Source organism: Pleurodeles waltl, chromosome 7, assembly GCF_031143425.1.
Source record: "Pleurodeles waltl isolate 20211129_DDA chromosome 7, aPleWal1.hap1.20221129, whole genome shotgun sequence".
Taxonomy (NCBI): domain Eukaryota; kingdom Metazoa; phylum Chordata; class Amphibia; order Caudata; family Salamandridae; genus Pleurodeles; species Pleurodeles waltl.
Window position 1 is genome coordinate 544,091,212 of NC_090446.1, and position 19,032 is coordinate 544,110,243.

Below are 19,032 nucleotides of genomic sequence, written 5' to 3' on the forward strand. Positions count from 1 at the left end.
CTTTTACTACAGACTTACAAGGGCGCTAAAGTGTGCATTAATTGTAACACAATTAGACTATGTTACCTTATTTATAGGGAACGAGCACTGGCACTTGGGCCTGGTTAGCAGAATCCCAGTGCACATAAATCAAAACATCAGACAATGGCAAAAAGTGGAGGTGATCATATCAAAAAGGGCACTTTCCTACACTGATACCCTAACCATTTTTATTTCTAGACTGTGAACTCTACACCTGCCCCCTGCATGCTGTTTTACAAAGGTCAGCGGCGACTAAACTAAGGTTTGTGCAATATCAAACATCATTTGACTGTTCAGTAATATCCCTTCCTGCTCCACCAAATTGTCATTATAGCTTCTCTTTGCCTCTTGCACTATTACTATACAACTCTTTACCCAGCAGTCACGTTCTGTGAAGCTGTGCTCCTTGATAAAGGTCCCCCTGACAGAGAAGGTATGCCCCCGTTCTCTGCTGTAGGAGGATCTATTCCTCATTACTATACCATACCATAGAGACGGGATGCATCCTCACTCGACAGTCCCTATTATGAAAGTCTCTGCCCCGCTTTGCGAAGCTGGTGCAGCTTCACCTGACAATTATTGTGCACTCCTTTACAGTAGCTACCCATCTGTTGTAGTACTCTTGCGGCATGTCCCTCCCTTCGTCTGCCTTGTAGAGGTTCTCTCACTGCCAGTTGAAGGCAATCTCCCCTTAGTCCACCTTCTGGAGTAGGTCCAAGTTCATGGGAAATGAGTAAATAAACCTTGAAGTGACCCAAACACACAAAACAGTTTAAGGCGCGATTGAGTCAAGATTACAGGAGCCAGGAAATGATGGCGCCAGTGCGTTGTGTACATGTATTTGGGAAAGTACAGTTTTTGTTTTTTTTACATTTTTACATTACAAATTTATATTCTGAGGCAAAGAGAGAAATTTATTTACCCAGACTCATTTTATTTTATTTGGCCAATGGCAAGTCCCAATGCCAATATTAAAATCACCAGATTATATCACTATTGTGGATTATTTCAGAGTGGGCAGAGACTAATTCCACTGATACAAGCTCACCTTCATTTAGTCGGGGAATCTTGCTAAACAAGGGCCAATAACTGCATGACAGAGTGTGCAGCTACTATGACCAAAGTATTTGCATGGAACTAGTACTAATACTAATACTAAGGAACCACCCAATTAACAGTCTACTGGGACACACCATTAGTAATATATGTGCATAATCACCCATCTACCACCATTTAGAACATATCTTCCTTTTTTCCCCATGAATTTCAATTTTGTTTTGTGCCACAGACAAGGGGCCTGATTTAGATATTGGCGGACAAGTTTCTCAGTCACAATGGAGAAGGGTATACTGTCCGCTGAAATCTAAATCCCATATGATATAATGGGATTTAGATTTCAGCGGAGTAACTTGCACCCCAATATCTAATTTAGGCCCTAGAGCTGGCTTAAGCCCCCATAGGCACACCAGGAGAACAAGGACGAGAGGAGTTATGAACAGCTATTCAGCTAATGAGCACCAGAAAAACAAAGCATGCACACCTTATAACAGTGGTAACCTTTCTTCATTAATCCAAACTCCAGTAACTTACCAAAGACTGTGGTCCCTGTCCTGAAGTACAGCCGATCTTTAAACACTGCACTCCTGCTGTTCTGTACTTCTGAGACACTGTATCCACAGCAGACTCCTGGACCTCCAACACCAAACCCAGCTCCTCTGCAAACAGGATCTCAAGAGCTGCAGAGAGAAAGTATCCATCATGCCAGAGAAGATGTGTACTATTTAAAGCAGGAGTTACTGTGCATTATTTCACGATCTAGAAAAATATTGTTGTTGAGTCTATTCATTTGCCTTGATTTTTTTTTGTGATCTGAGTTACATTAAATCAGTAGCAGTGAATATTACGAGGAAAGTATCAGTTGCCTGCAACAATCAGTCAGTAGGTTGTAGCGGTGTAGCTTCACATGCTCTGCACACTCCTTTTACTTAGTGTTTGACTTCGAACATTCCAAGTTGCTTGTCCTTGAAGAGTTTCCATTTCAAGGTGATTCATGGTACCACCCCTGAAACCCACAACACACAAGGACACAAACTCCACCTCAGATTGTGTTTTCATCTAGTTTAAGTATGCATGTGTTTATCTGCAAAACATTAGGTCTGTCGACTGGAGAAGTAAAATATGCTATTAAGGTGAGCATAAATTGTGATAGTGTTTATATATTTTGCCTTGTGATTACTTCCACGGAGATGGTTACATCTACTGCACTGTCAGCTGCCTTATAAATGTATGACAGTGGAAAAGTATCCAAGCATGCCATTCTGGCTCCTTCTTGCAAGTGAAGGGTGCCCTAGGTACATCAGGGAAAGCGTGTGTGACTTTGTATTAACAAAGCTGAATCCATCATTGATCCACCATCCTAGTTCTGCCTTACTGATAGGGTGACCAAGGAGTGGTTGCGCAAAAGAAAAAAAAGAATACATTTGATTTTTTTTTAGTGAACAGACTGTAGGAGGCATAATACATGATGGCCCTCAGCACATCAGTGCCTATTCTGCTAAAGATTATAACTGTGGAAAAAAATTAATTTAATTTGATAGACTGGTTAACATGAAAAGGCTATATGATTTTTGGCCAAAGAACAAGTGCGTTTTGGCAGCACAACTCTGTCTTCAGGTACCTACATAAGGTGTTCCTCGAACCTTGACATTTACAAACACCTCTGAGAGAGAGCTTTCACAAGGAAAACTACCTTCCGCAAGTGGAACTGCAGTGGACACGAATGGAGTAACTCCAAGGGTGAGTTCAAACGCCTAGGAAGGACAATATTTGAGGCCCCAGGAAGGAATCTGGTTGCAACCTGGAAGTAGTTACCCTTTAAGATATTCAATAAAGGCTTAAATGAGAGATTAATGGCCCCTGTACCCTGCATGAGTGCTCTTTCTAGGGGAGCAGCAGAGGATCCAGAGAAACTTCTCATTGGGTGAACAAAGGATTGTGGGCCAAGGCTTAAATTTCTTATCTGCCTTTGTGTCACCACCCTGACTTTGAATTGATCCTTAAAGTCGCCACTGAGCATTTTAACACTGTTTTCAGTGCACACAAAAACTGTGTTCTCCTCCAAGCTTTGGAAAGTGTCTCTAGGAGGAAAGCATTCTATGTGCAGTGGAAAGTCATGGTGTGCTGCCAATCTTATCTTAAGGGCAAGGCATGCAGCGGTGTAATCAGAGAAGTATCCACTGGTTATTAATCCAGCGAGACATCGGCATGAACATCCACCTTGTAATTGTGCCAAGCGTCTTCTCGCTGCACTATTGGCCCTGGATCCACATAGGAAGGTATTTGATATGTTGTGGGGTCATCATAATGACCCAGGTCGATACAGTGCAATGGAGACATTTGTGTGGGTGGGAATGATGTCAGCTTTCCTCTTCTTAAGATAATTTTCCCTATTATCTCTTTAGGAATAGCCTCTTCAAATGTGAGCCTGTACTTATATTGAAGGGGTATGTGGAATTTGAAGAGGTGTGTGACAAGATGACCCGTGTTGGGCTTATTGTAAACTGTCCACCTCCTACCGCCATGCTGTGGTGCCTCATTGTCGTCCGGTTGTGGCCTCTGTAACCTGGGATCTGAAGGCCAACTCTGCTTTAAAGTTGACTTTGTTGCCAAAGGCTGACCGGAATCCTGTCAGCTCTGAGGAGCCGCTCCTCGTCCTTGAAACTCCTCGGACATCGAGGGTGCCTTTCAATATCAAATTGTCTTGATTACAGTGGGCAGAACTGACTGCCTAAGCTGCCTCAAAGGGGGATCTTCAGGTAAGGCATGGCAGACTCTTGGCCATTCCTTGTAATGTAAAGGAGATTGACTTCGAGATTTTTCCTTTGGGGGTCAGTGGGGGAGATGTTTAAGTTCCTCACCCCGTTAAGGGCCTGTGTCTTTTCGAGGCTGAGGGTGTTGCCTCTGGTCCTTAGTGATGATGCGTGAAATCAGAGGAGTGGACCTACTCCTAGTACTACATGCAGGCTTCTTTGGGGCTGCTGGAGATTCTTCAGTATCTGAAGTCTGACTTTTCAGGGCACATAGAAATTAGACTCTCTTGATGTGCTTGCTTGCTACCTGAAGGCCTTCCCACATAGTTGCCATACTCCAATCTCTGAGGGCCTAAGTTGCTGCACCGAATGGTGTCTAGAACGAGGCCTTGTGCTGCATTACTGTGTAGTGCAAACAATTTCTGTCCCGTCGGGGACAAACTGTCCTCTTGCAAGGCAAAACATTACCGGCTGAAGAGGTGCTTTCATTATGGGCCAGTAACAGACAAAGGTTACCGACCTGGTGTTACACTGACCACAGGAACTTATTAGTGCAGCGGGGACAAAATCTGAACCAATTATTTTCTATACCCTCCCTATAAGTGAGTCATTCATATGCAACCTGGCCTCTTTGATTCACACAATTCGAAGGGGTTGATTTTCTCAAAATCTGATTGCTCCGGTCTTGAAAGTCCTCCATTTCTAGTCCCCAGCATTTAAAGTTTTCATTTGGTATGCAGCAGTAACAAAGGAATTGAAACACAACTCAGCCTATGGTGGAAAAAACATGAGGTGCCCTCTGTGTTCCAGTGCAGTCAGTTTCATGGGAAATTCCCATCCTTTGATGGAAAGCAGCTTCTGAGACGAATGCTAAAACCATGTGAATCCATGTCAAAGACAGATGCACCCATTACATTTGCCGTAAAAGGGAATTTATGCACACCTTAGGTAATAGCACCAAGGGGTCTAAACTGTTTCTCTAAGAGAGAACACAATAATCTTGAAAAAGGGACATTAGTGCAAAAGGGTGAAACCGAATAGGACGCATGGCCAGTCATATCCATAGCATCCAAAGATCAAGTGGCACAGACGAGAAACATTTTTTTACACTAAACAGTACAAAAACCTTTAGCTTTCACATTAGGGTTAATTGTTCCTCTTGATTCTTTACTGCCACCAGACAAAATGGACAAAGTGTGGCTAACCACATTTTGAGGGATCATGCCAACACGCTAGGACGTAGGTTATTTTGACCAAAGGTCAGCAATAATACACTAATGCAGTGGACATTTAGCTCAATCTATTCCTTAAATGGATAATCTTCATCCTCACGTATGATTGAACATCAGAAATATGCAAATGTTCATAAATTAGATAATCGGGTAAGATTCCTTTTGGTGCAAAAAGTGCTAACCTTGAAACCTTCAGAAATAAAGACTCAGTGGCATTTTCAATGCAGAACCATCGCAGTAGTAGTTAACTTCAGTAGAAAATGCTAAGATTGATAACAGTTCCACCTCCTATATTTGGAAACTAAGGGCAGATCAAAGCTGTTTACATCCAGAGTTTGGACTACTTTAATTTTCCCAATCAATGGAAAGAAGGAGGAGTTCTGCCCTATATAAGATAAATTACCACACAAGGTAAGTAGAAAGCAAACAATCAACTTCTTGTGCAACAATACCTATGGGCTAGTTTGTGTGCTAAAAGTAAAAAATGTACATATAGCTATTAAATTCAGCATATATTTACAAGAACAGTGGATAAAATTCAAAAGGTCTACTGCTCGAAGTAGTTGACAAACTATGGTTTGGTGAGCCAAGAAAAATACTTACTTCAGGCCTTGCCTACGCCCATACAGAGAACAATTGCTTTAGCACTTACCATTTTCCACTATGAAGCACTACCCCAGAATGGACAAGATGAACAGCAACAACACAATTAAAACACTCATGATGGTGATAGTTTTGTGGAATCCTAACAATTGGTTTCCAAGTGGCAAAAGAACTGCAATGGCCCAGATGGACGTTGTTGGTGACTGAATTGACATTATATCAATATGAAAAGTGAAGACTGACCCTATGATGTGTTGTGCATCTTAACATGTGCTTTAATTCCTACGTCTTTGGGCCTATACTGTATCGCAATAGGTGAAAAGGATTTTGAAAATGCCTTCCCGAACAAGTAAATGCACAGTGGGGTACATGGTCCCTTTATGGAGCATTGCAAAGGCTCTCAGACTTGACTATCTGACTCCTCTGTAGTCCACCCCACCAAAATGCCCCGAAATCAACACCAATCTCAAACTAGTTTTCTAGAAGGAATGGTAGTTAATCAGGGTCTACTATGCATCGCTAACTAATTCTGAATAAAAGGCCTTCTTATGAGAGAACTAAATGTACCCATGCCAATTCAGGTGTACCAGCTTCGTAGCACAAGAGGAGGGCCTTCATTTAGAAAGACAAAGTTTATTATTTTAAATGTGTACTTGACATTGTCCATTTCAGAAGTTCATACAAATCTGAAACACATTTTTTTAAAGTATCTCGAAGTTTAATTGGCATGTTTCTTTCACTCACTAGAGTGTTTTTTATCAAGAATATACCATCCCAAAATAAAGAACAATATGGTGCTGTGTAAACTCCATGTCAAAAAGGTAGCATTCTTTTCATCGAACATGTGAACATTTGCCGGCACAGTGCCAAAGAGAATTTTTCTTTCCAAAGAAGTCCAGGGCTGTGTGTGTGGTAAACAAAACTACAATGAGGAATGGGATTTGTGTGTGAGATTCCTCTCAATCAAGTTGACAAGTGCAACCCTACCTGGACTTTCTGTCTTCAAGAACACTGCACTCAATTGTACTGGCTGGGATATCCATCTGGTCAAATTTCATGCGGTTTGGGCTACAAGCACATCCTGGGCCAGCCCCCCGTCTGTCCCTTCTCCTTACAGGCATCGGGGGAGGATATTTTACGGACTACTGCTTCATGATACCAGTGCTTATGGGAGCTTAGTTTCCACCTACAGGAGAGCCTTAGTGAAGCAGAATAGGATCAGAGGGCTCCTTCGCTTGCCAACAAGTTATCTTAACTTTCTCTTCAGTAATTTAAATGTTTGAATCTCATTTTCTTCTTCAGATGCACCAAACGACTTCCAATCAGTGTGCTCTAAAAATACAATAGTCATTCAAAAAAAGCTGTAAGCCAGAACTGAATTTTCTTGAGTCTTGTGGCTCACAGTTAAGGTCCACAACAGAACTGCTGCTGTAAGAAACTGAGTAACAAAGTCTCTGTATGACTAGGTTTTGTTTTGTTGTTACATGTCTAAATAAATGAACCAAAAGAGAATGCTCTCACAAATTCCAAATGTCTAAGTTGGCATGAACAGGAATTTTAGCTGCTTAACATAGGATAACATTGGATTTCCTTATTACATTTAATAAGTGCTAATTTTCAATCGGGAGCAGGTAGACAGGTCGAGTTTTGTGTCTAGAAATTGGAATTTAAAGCCCTCTTTAATAGTAGTCGGATTTTAAGTCACAATTCTGAAAAATACACTTTTAGAAAGTTGCAGTTTCTTGTCCTAATCATTTGGTGCCTGCAGCTTGTATCCTAGATCACATCACTAAGTGTAGCTGGCAGTTGGTCTTTGTGTATTGCTCCTAGATTGCGAGACAAAGGGAGGGTATGTGTTGGCAGGATGGGCCACTCTGACTTAACAAGAAGGAGGGAGCTGTCACCTACCACACTTGAATATCACAAAGGCTCTGCCTGAACACACTCACAAGGGGCTTGTCACTAGTCTTTTGTGTCCCCAAACAAGCTGGGACTAGGACAATGAGGAAAGGGATTTCTGACACCTCAGAGCGATCGAAGCATCTAGAAACATCTACTACTTCAAAGTGGGCACTAGGTATAAATATTGGACCTTTATACCCACTCTTCAGTACAAATCTGGAACTGTGGAAGACTCGGAAGAAGTACTGCTGTGCTGCTCTGCAAGAAGGACTGCTTCTTTGCTGCTCGACTGAAGGACTGGAACTGCATTTTGAACCCAATACCACCAGAGTGATTCCAAGAGCTAATTGGCTGGCCTCCTGATCAGAGCCTCAGGGACGGAATAGGCTTCAACAACTTTGTACCGAGCACCAGGACTCTGCCAGATGTGAATCCTGCCCTCTCAAGTGGTACCATCCCAGCCCAGGACCCTTGAAGGTGGGCCTGAATGTGCTCTGCCATCCCATCTGTGGTCAGAGCAGAACTGATGGAGCGTGACACATTGCCTCAGAACTGCTGTGCGCCATATCCCTGACACAGGACTACGCATTGCAGCCCCTCGAATTACTGCTGTACAACGAATCCTCGGAACAGACTCCACACTTCTTTGCAACCAGGATTTAATGTACTTTGTTCAGTGGGCCTAACTGAGCCCAAGTAGCTGGCCAGAGTGCCATCACAGTCAGCCTGAGCATATGACTTTGTCAAGTTCTAAAGTGACCAGATAACCACGTGGCACTTTGTACTTTTTGCTCCATTTTCACTTAAATCTTTAAAATGGCATATCTCCAGTTCCACTGATTGAATTTCTGTAGGCTTGGTATTATATTATTACCTTTTATTCTTTTTTTCTAGAATGGTATGGGATTTTTCTTGCATTGTGTTTTACTTCATTACTGTTCAAAGTGCTGCAGAATTACTTTACACACTGCTTGTAAATTAAGCCTGACTGCTTTTGTGCCAAGCTACAAGAGGGTTAGGCAAAGGTCAATTAGGCATTTGCTGGGGATTTCACTCTGACAAGAATTGTGGTTGGTGCTTGTGTAGGTTTTCACCCACCCCAACCAGTGATCCAATTTCTTACAGTCCGAAATTTCAGAAGAAAATTTATTAAAGCTTTGTAACATGCTCTCCATTTTGGAATTCCAGTTAGAGATACTGGAATTTGTTTAGGATTGTATTACTTATCCACTTCAGCGGTAAACCTAACTGTAATGAGTTAGCCTGCGATAAAGTGTTTATGAGGTTATCTAAGAAGTAAAAAAAAACCTTGATTCATGGCTTAAGGCCAAAATACTAACCTCAAACCCAGAGTGAGCGATCATTATGCTCTTTTATGGCAGCACTTAATTTGTTAGGCCCACAGACAGTACAGACTAATTTTGGAATTGCAGAATACAAAGGATGTGTCGTCTTGATTCCACCTCATGCCTCTTTCTTTCCACCACCTGACACTCTCTGCTCCTTAATCAGGCTCTTTTTCTTTCATTCCTAGTTTCTTCCTTTGTCACTATTTCAGTCTTTTTCTTCTTCCTCATTTTAATTGTTCTTCTCTCTCTTGCTCCAATTTAAAGTCTGGGGTGGTAAGTTTAATGCTGGTCACCTAAAATGTGTACCAATGGGCTCCACCAGCAACCACTTGTTTAAAAATAGCACTGTCCCGATGTATAATAAACACATCCAGGACTTCAATCCTGAACATATTTTAAATGGCTTAAAATATGCACTAACTTAAAGCATGACAAAGCAATAAAGATCAAGGATCTACTGACTTTGAGCCAGTGATATGGACAAAGATCTGCTCTTCAAAAGGTAAATAGAAAGCATGGGACATTACTACTGGCAGACTTTCTTCCTTAAATCTTGGCCTTTACAAGATTTCCACATAGGTCCAGGAGGGCAAGAGCCAAGGCAGATTTACCAGATCATGACAACGTAAACCATACCCGGTAAATTCCCCTGTACATAAAACAATCTCATGTAGAACTATATTAGACACCCCATACTGTAAACTTCGCACTTGTATAGCGCACTACTCACCCGTTAGGGTCTCAAGGCGCTGTACGTATACCACTATGGAACCCCTCCTGGCTTTTCCCTGTAAAGTGCCCAGGCTGTTGGGGCCGTTGTGGAGATTAAGCAAGCTGTTGTCCAGAGTTACAGAGTGGGACCCATTAATTAGATTAGGCACTGAGGTGAGAATTATCTGGTTCAAGGGAATTGAGCCCAAGACCCGCCAAGGCAGGACTTTGACCCTGGTCCTGGGCCAGATCTCTGCATCAGGGTCTGCCTCTCTAACCATTGTGCCCATGCGATTAAAAGGTTCTGAGACCGATTTCAGCTTTATATGTAGTTGGTCTATCTGATGTGCTAAGGGTACACCCACATCTTTGCATCTGCGTCATAAAGAGTTTGCATGGAGTCATCAGTAAGATCTTTGCATTGATTCATCAATAAGATGATTGTGTAACAGTTGACTGAACTCATCACTGAATCCTTCAAGCTAAAGAACATTCACTGGATACTTTAGTCTATATTAGGGGTGATGAAAAGGGATCATCAATATTACCGCTATCCTCATGTTTAACAATCAAGCCAATCAACTATGCTCAAATTGCAACCAGAGAAAAGGTGCCACTCTACACCTTGTCACAGTGAAAAAAAAGGGTTGAATCAAGTTAGACTGCAACCTAGGTGGACTAGTCAGAGCACTTCCTCTTTCTTTTATCTCTCATCAAAAGGGACTACTATTTCCCATTGCATGCTTCAAAAGTAATTTGGGTGTTACAACACACTACTTCAAAGTGAATAGTCGAAAGACTGAATTGCCCAATCCCATAATAGTAACAGAGAATGGGGACACACTGCCCCCTCAGACACATAAAAGACAGAAAGCCAAAAGATTAGCCAATTGGTTCTCAAAAGAAGTAAACTAGTATGCGACAACAGTAGGAACTATTGAACGCACATGGCACCAAAAGCCCTCTTTGAAGAACCGTACTCAACGATGAGCTGAAAGAATCAAGAAACTTACCTTTAAAGCAAAACCTACCCATGTAGCAAGCATTGGCGATACCAATCGCTCGCTTACCTTTGCATACAAGCGAGACTTGGCATTATAATCAATTGTTTATTGTAAGTAGTCTGCCAAGATCGATTGGGATGTTGTATCTTCCACACTAAACTGCAAGTTTTTCTAGAGACCACTAGGAAGCACAGAAAGACCGGAAACTGGCGCTAAAAGTGGCCTTGTTTGTAATGCTCCGTTCAGAACAGTAAAAATGACAATCTACCGAGCTGCAGAACGTCTTCATTAAATATGCTTGAAATAATCAGGAAAGCCATGCACTCCTCTTACTTCTCTGAACCTAACCCCACAAGTCTCCTGAAGGACTTTGGTACCCCTGTCTTCTCCCTATTGGTTGAAGCTGATTGACAGCTCACTGCCATAAGATCAGGCTCCTGACTACTTAAAACTGGCTAAGTCGCACCTATGATAACAAGCATTGGCAAATGCGATAGCTTCATCTATGTAAATAATAAGCTTTTTTGTTGTCAGTTGTACCTTGGTAGGCAGTTGTGCAATATAAGTTACTTAAATTCCTTTAAAGTGTTATGACTTGTTTATCGAAAGGCAAAATATTGTGCTGTTACTGGGGGTACTTGAAAGCAGGAAGAGTAGGTACTGGGCGGAGGACAAAAAAAAAACATGCATCCGACAAGTACGCTTGACATGGGTGCAACCTCGGTCCAGCTCCCCGAGACTATCTATTCAGTCTGTAATCCTGTACTGGTGTTTTCACTTTCATTTCAGTCTTGCTAGTGACACAACCATAGCCCCTTACCATTTCTCCCCCCCATATATTGGCACCCTCGCCCCATACCTAAAAGGGGCCGGCCCTCTGAAGACCACTGGCAACAAACCCACCCCTTTATAAATTAGAGCATACATCACAGGCGAACAAAAACAAGTCACGTCTCTTCAACTTACACTTGTAATTTGCAATGTTTCAAAGGCGCACTTAAAGCAGACTTAATTGTATAAAGGCAAGTTTGTATATTCTGTTACAATAAGATGCTTAACAGTGGTCCAAACAGGAAGACCGCTGCTGCCACACAGTAGTTTCACAAGTGAAGCTCTGTTTGTATAACTTAACTAAGACTGCCTCTGCTTAACATCGAGAACAAATTAGATTTTGGCCTCTTCCCACTCCAGAGCTCCGAAATGCAGCACCGGGTTGCAAATTACCTTAGTTTTTTTCTGAACGTCGCTTCTGATGAGGACTGATTGTCATCAGAAACTGCACCCAAATTGTATGATGGCATGTTGCAGAATGTTTTATGAATGATTTAAGAGGTGAGAAATAAGCACTGAAAATGAAGCACAACTGTCCAAACTGAAGACCTGTAGGTGCATCTATCTGCAAGTAGAGCTTAAGCAGCCTTCCGTCCTCCTGAAGAAGGAGCAATGTAACACAATATCCCCAGCTCCATTTGAGAGTTGGGAGGCAGAGAGGGTCGGGGATAAGAGCTTTAGTGACGGGCTCGCAGTCATGCCTGACTGAGGCAGATTAGTGCAGCCACACATACACAGTGCAAGGTGAGGTCTGCCCTCCTTGCAGCATCACCAGCGGAGCATGTAATGTGCCCTCACCCCTTTAGAGGCAGCCATCGTTTTTCTCGCACCCGTTAGGTGAAAAATTGCAAGACAACTTCCGCTGGTGAAATAAAAATACCAAGCTGGAGACTCGGGCGCGATGCTTACGTATAGGAATAGATTTCACAAGCACACCCAAGTGCTGTGCAGGCGAACCCTGAAAATTGTTTTGGTCTCTTTGAATCACCCATTCGTTTTCAATTTGTTTCCAACCCCCGTCACCGTAAAAGGTTTTGGTGAGCTGTGTCATGCATCCACCAAGCAAATTCAATAAACAGAATTTATAATCAAGGAAACAAAATCAGGCTTCCGGCCTGGTTCTTCAAGTTTTCAACATGAAATCAGGATTTAAACGGTAGTAACCGTAATGGTGTAGTGCAACTGAGTGGGGCTCCGGAGATCGGCTGACGGCTTACCCTCCTGGTCTAAACAGAGAGAAGGATGGTGTCCTGGCCGCATCACTGTGGTGCGGAAAGATAAGGAAGCAGGCACACAATGGCAACCTTTAAAAGGGAAGAAAAAAAAAAGAGAAAAGAGTACGTGTGGATGAGGCTAATTTTACCTACCTCGCTATCTGCGGTTGAATTGACACTAGAGGTCTCGTGGACTGTGTTGTTGGTCGGAGAGTGCGCACCACACTGCAGGAGTAGCAGCTGACTGGTCACGCCAGATCTCGACTGGGCACTGCTGAGGAGCAGCGTGTTGGCAGGGTCCAGCAAAGATCTCTGCAGACCAGCACCACCCACGCTCCTGTGCAAGAAACAAGATCACTGGGCAGCAGCAACAGGCATCAACGAAAGAGAAGGAAGATGCAGATTTACTGATCTGAGAAGACAAGGGAGCCCAGAGGGCGCAAAAACAAGCTTAAAACTTCAGAGGAGACTAAAAGGGAGCCCAAGCAACCCAACCGCCCGAGGATCCCACTGTATTGGTTGAAAGCTCCCAGGAAGCAGCCACAGCGTGGGATTCAATTGATGGGAGAATACTGTCAGAAGGTAGCACGGACTTCAGTGGAATGGATATGAACCAGATAGCAGAAGATCCTTCTTGGCCTGTGCAGGTACTGACCTCTCGGATTTCATCCTATTCTGTTGGAACTGTTACAGTAGTCACTGCAAGGTACACTGAAAGAGGGCCCTCTGGAGGAGCACTTGTTGCTTCAGATTCAGGGCCTGACTTGGAACTGGCCCCATGCAAAGAACTTAAACTGATTTTCTTTGGCAGACACCCAAGGATTCAGATGTATTAAAATCTACTAGTCTGTTGGAAGTCTTACAGCATCATTGTCAATCAATAAGTACTCTGTTGCCAGACATGGACCCTGCCATGGGCGTAAATTCACCAAAATGCTAGGAGTAGCACAAGTGACATCACATGTCAGGAAATTACACCAAAGGTCCTTTGACTTTGAGTACCTCACAATAAGAATGTATCACAGGGAATTACATTATTTCAGTTGAAAAAAACAAGTCCATGATTAATATAATTACAAAACCACCACTAAATTAGAGTACTTTTTTTATAATATACATATCAGATATATAGGTACAGCCATAATATCATATTCAATTAAAGGCTGAAATGCTCAAGAATGCCCAATATTCCCTTGTGAACCTTGAACAGACATGCGTAACTGTCATATGCCCACACACACCCACTGAGTTGTAGCCTTATATTGTCAAATGTAGTTGTATACACTATGTGCAGCCTCATCAGCACCTTTAATGCTCCAATATAGTCACATAATCACATCAAAGTCTCATTCTGGTTAGCATAGCCTCAAATATCCAGTACATGTATTCCATGAGTAAGCATGACCTTGACTTCTGAGTTCAGCCACCCCACGTGTAGACATGACCAGAAAGACAGAGTGAAGCCTGTTCATGTATATGTTTAGTTTTAAAGGCTCAGTGCAGCCTCTCTGTGTATTTACAGCCCTAATGCTTAGTGCAGTATTCATTTCCATGCACACATTTGAATATTAATAGCCAGCACTGTCTCACCTCATTCAAAATATGGGGAATTAAGTGGTAATTATCAAGCCATTATCACTCTTCAACCCCCACCCCCCCACCTCCCTCCACCCCAACCACTGAGTATGCTTGTCCAAATGGCTCAATGAAAGCAAACCATAGATACAACATCTAAAATTAGCATTTTGTTAAATGATAACATAGGACTGGAAAGGTGATGTCATACAAAATAACATGGTTTTGCAAGCCTTAGTGTTTAATATAGCGGAGTGCTAAATAATAAAGTCCAAAATAAGGAAAAGTACCAACTGATCAAGGTAAAAGAGGGCAAATGAATGGAAACTGCTAGATTACGGTCAAGACAAACCAATGAGGACCCATTTATTGTTACTGCAGCTTCACAAATAGTACATAAAACTACAGAGACTGCGGAGGCATGGCATCTTAGTATCCCATTGAAAAAGGACACGGACTAAAATGAAACTATGTTTAAAATAAGTGTACAGTGTATATGAAGTATCACATGTATTTAAACTAGCAGTAACAGTCAAAAGCAAATGGACTGTAGAAGCAATGGGATAACTTGTTAAGAGTGGTGCCTGGGAATGACATGAAGGGTTGCCACAGTCAGCCACATTAATCATAACTTAAGGATCTTATGGCCAAGCGTTGTCTAAGACATTGATTTGCATTCATTTCACATATACCTGTCACGTGTTAGCTTCCTGATTTCTCAAGCTAAATGTGTGCTCATGCTACAACCAGCTATAAGAGAGCAATACCAGGCCTGCAAACATTCTGCCTTTCTGCATGCAATTGTTGCTATCTGCTTCACATCCAAAAGCAGTTCGGCAACTTCCTGGCTACTGGTAAAAGTTGACTGCCTTCTTTAAGGGAAACATTGGCTGTACTGATAATGACAAACACAAGTTGCAGACACAACCTTAATGTCTTGAGATGAAAATCTTTGGTTACATCCCACATAGGAGCTTGTGGTTGTTTTTATGGGGAACCCACAATAGTTTTTAGCTCAGCTCTTTTGTGCAATGGACTAGAGACTTGCAGTAACAAACGTCCATCTACATTGCTTCTGGCTCCAGAGCTAGATTGTCCTTCAGATGAAATCTCTCACTGGAAGCAGTTGCATGACCTGATGGCCATACTACCTTCCTGCGAAGCACTAGAAAATAATGCAACTAGATCTCATTGCAGAATTTATCACACATGCAGCACACTATAAGCTAAAAAACAAGAACACCCTGCATAACTCATCTTGCATTAAAAACAACATCTCAACAGAAAGACTTCCTTGCAAAATGTTTTGCTTATTTATAACTTTGCAAGCTGCACCTTACCTTCCTAAAATATGCTTCATAGAAAAACACTCAATGCTTTTTTAAGCATTTTGTCATATTGGTTACTGCACGTTTGCATATTTGTGATACATTTGCACGCTAGGCAAGCAGCACAGATAATGACTTAACCACAAAACCTTACCCATTGCAGCTCACATGGGTCATGCTCATCCTCCTATACAGCAGCAAAACCCAGACAAGGGTAGATTGGGAACCAAAAGCCTTGAAAAGTTTTGTTAGACCAAACCCATATTACACCAAGTGAGTAAGCAAGATTAATTTAGGAGAGGTTTAGGTATTCCCCTCTCAAGAAATGTTTGAAAACATAAGATCAAAACTGTGCACTTTGTAGCAAATATTTCCACCTATACCAACTTAATGTCATACATTTCATAGTGATTTGTTTTTAGGGTTGAGCCTGCAAAAGCAAGTGCTAGTGCATGCATTTTGCTTGCGAAACTCTGTTGTTTACAGTAAAGGGCTTGGAGCCTGTCTGTTACTTACCATTTGTTGGTTTGCATGGCACTTTTCTTTACCACCTAGTAGTTCATCACTGCAAGCCAAGCATCATTTTCTGTTCATCTCTGTGGAGCAGGGACCAAGCACTGATTGATCCAACTTAATAAGTACCCGTCTGTTGCTCCGGACGTGATTGATGAACTATTTTGTTCTTTTTAACTTCTAGTGCCCTGCAAACAGGAGGTGTGTGACTGGCAAAAACGTGGCCAGCAAGACAAACAAAATTGCTAAATTTTATTTTCTACAGCTAACTATCTTTTTATTTTGCCAACTGGTCTTTTGTCACTTTACGCACGTTTTTCTTAGTTTCTACTTGTGGGTGCTGTTCTCAAAAGATGACAATTATCTTGTTCTAAATAGTGCAAAGCTACGTTGTTTCTTTCTTGTTTTTTTTATTTATTTTTTATTTTTTTTATAGTTTTTATTCAGTTAAGCACAAACCAAAAAAACATACATTAATTCAGCAGAGCTCCCAACGAGTGGGTGAGGATATATGAGAGTCATTACACATCGTATAACTACAGTGGTGTCACATATCTCAAGTATGACTCTACCAGTGTCTCTCACCATCCGCCAATATCCAGGGGTCCGTTCCAGGAGAGGAAATCAGAGAGAAAAAAGCCCACCATATTGGAAAAATGCAACATTCCGCCACACCGTATAGGGAAAATGACAGAAACACCCAATTATATTAATCAACCACCGTCGAACAGGGAGAACTGCAACAAGATACCAATTGCAAAAACCTCTAAGAGCAGGCAGGTGGAGGGCACAACCACATCACGCAGGGCTATCGCACATCAAGGTAACTCGCATGATTCGGGGGGGGATTGAAACGCTCAAGTGGGGGGCATCAGTCACACAGCACTCACAGTCTGCATAGCAAAGTATTCATTTAAAGGACTCCAAATATCTTTGGGACGGGATCTCTCTGGCATGAGTTCCCAGAATACTAACAGCTGGTCATGGCAGAAAGCCGCATCTCGTAGCCAATCTGATCTGCGCGGGGCTCTCCCTCTGCCCCAACACATTGCTACTCTTCGCTTGGCCAGCAACATGAGCAGGCCCACTAAACGTCTATGCGGGCTCTGCACCTCATCCATATATCCCAACAGCGCTACCTTAGGAGAGAGGGGTATCTCTTCCCCTATCATTTCAACAATCGCCCGTCGTACCTCCTCCCAGTACTTATATACTTCCACACACTCCCATGCCAGGTGAGAAAAGCCCGCGTCCGGAGCTCCGCAGCGGGCGCAGCGTGTGTCCGCTATCAATCCCATGGAGTGTAGCTTCCTAGGTGTATAATATATTCGGTGCAGAAACTTGAAGTGCAGCAAGCGCAGTCTATAATTCGGGGACAGTGTCCTCATATGAGCACAGCAGCTGCGCCACATCGCTTCCGGGATAGGCTCCCCCACATCTCTCTCCCATGCAGCCCGGGCGGGCATCACAAAGCCACCGCCCTGCTCCTGCGCAGCATTATACAGTTTGGTTATCAGCTTGGAGGGGGATTTCGCGCTACAGAGTGCCTCCAAAGCCCGGAACTCAGAGGGAGCGTCCGGCTCTTCAAAGAACCGATCCCGCAGCAAGGAGCGGACGCGGAGAGCACAAAAGCGCTGCAACGGGGAGCCGTCACAGTTCGAGAGTGCGTCAGAGACATCCAACAGCCGGCCATCCACCACCCAGTCTCCCAGCACCAGCAAGTCAGCGTCACGTAGAAACCCGCGCACCCCTCCATCACGAAACATCTGGCCATCCGCCACCGCCATAACAGGTAATGATGGCGCAAAGGGAGCCAACAACCCAGCCCGCCGCATCAATTCTTTCCATGCTCCCGCAGTGCAGGAGACCGTGTCTATTCCTCTAGAATGGGTGAGAACCCGCCCGCCGAGCGCACATACCAAGCCGTCAGGCCAGACAGAATCACTCTCCGGTGCAAGATGTGGCATATAACGGGTCGGATTCAACCAAAAATACGCGAAATGTGCTTGAGCACTATGATAATATAACTCCAGGTCTGGGGCTGCCAATCCGCCTCGCTCAAATGGCAGCGTCAATTTCTCCCAAGCGATGCGGGGCTGACGCACCGCCCAAGCCAGCCGCACAAGCGCGGATCTCAGGCGCCGGAAATAAGCCTTAGTAAGTGGCAGGGGGAGATTCACGAATAAATACAAAAATTTAAGGAGTACCACCATCTTAGCAATAGCAATGCGACCGGTCAGCGAAAGGGGAAGGGCCCTCCAGGCCTCCACCTTACCCTCTAGCCATGTCATCGCTGTTCCGTAGTTAGCAAGTCGAAGCGTCTCCGCTCTTAGGTGTATGCCTAAATAGCGCACTGCCCCATCCGCCCAGACAAAAGGGTATCGCAAGTCGAATCTCTCTACACTAGGGGTTAGTGGCAGGATCATTGATTTCGACCAGGTAATAGTGACCCCAGAAAAATTCCAAAAGCGAACAATTTCATCTAATAAGATATCTAGGTTTTACCCGGGATTGCGCACATATATCGCGATATCATCTGCATATAAAGATATCAAGACAGGGCGTTGCCGGAATTGTAGGCCACTAGTGCTATATTTCTGTCGCAGTCCCGCCGCCAGTGGCTCCATAGCGGCCGCGAAAAGAAGCGGAGACAGCGGGCAACCCTGTCGTGTACCCCGCGAGACCAGGAATGGGGCTGATATACCCCCGTTGAGGCGCAGCCTGGCAGTAGGCAGAGTGTACAGCAACCTGATCCAATTTACAAAACGCGCGCTGAGGCCCACTCGGTTCAGAAGTGCGAACATATATTCCCAGGCCAGTGAATCAAAGGCCTTAGCCGCGTCGAGAAACACTGCAGCCACATCGTCGCCTATCTCTAGTGATCCCAGCACCGCAAAGAAAGTACGCAAATTGTGGCTCGTGGATCTCCCGGGAACAAAG

The 19,032-nt window shown here is 43.4% G+C and overlaps 1 protein-coding gene across 2 annotated transcripts in view; it reads right to left on the minus strand.

Annotated features, from left to right (window-relative positions):
• Positions 1–19,032, minus strand: part of PFAS (phosphoribosylformylglycinamidine synthase) — a 546,904-nt gene that overhangs the window by 60,319 nt on the left and 467,553 nt on the right. For both annotated transcript variants that reach the window (XM_069244293.1, XM_069244295.1), the window contains one exon: positions 1,612–1,757. In XM_069244293.1, coding sequence (XP_069100394.1) covers positions 1,612–1,757 — 146 coding nt within the window. The remainder of the gene's footprint in view (positions 1–1,611; positions 1,758–19,032) is intronic.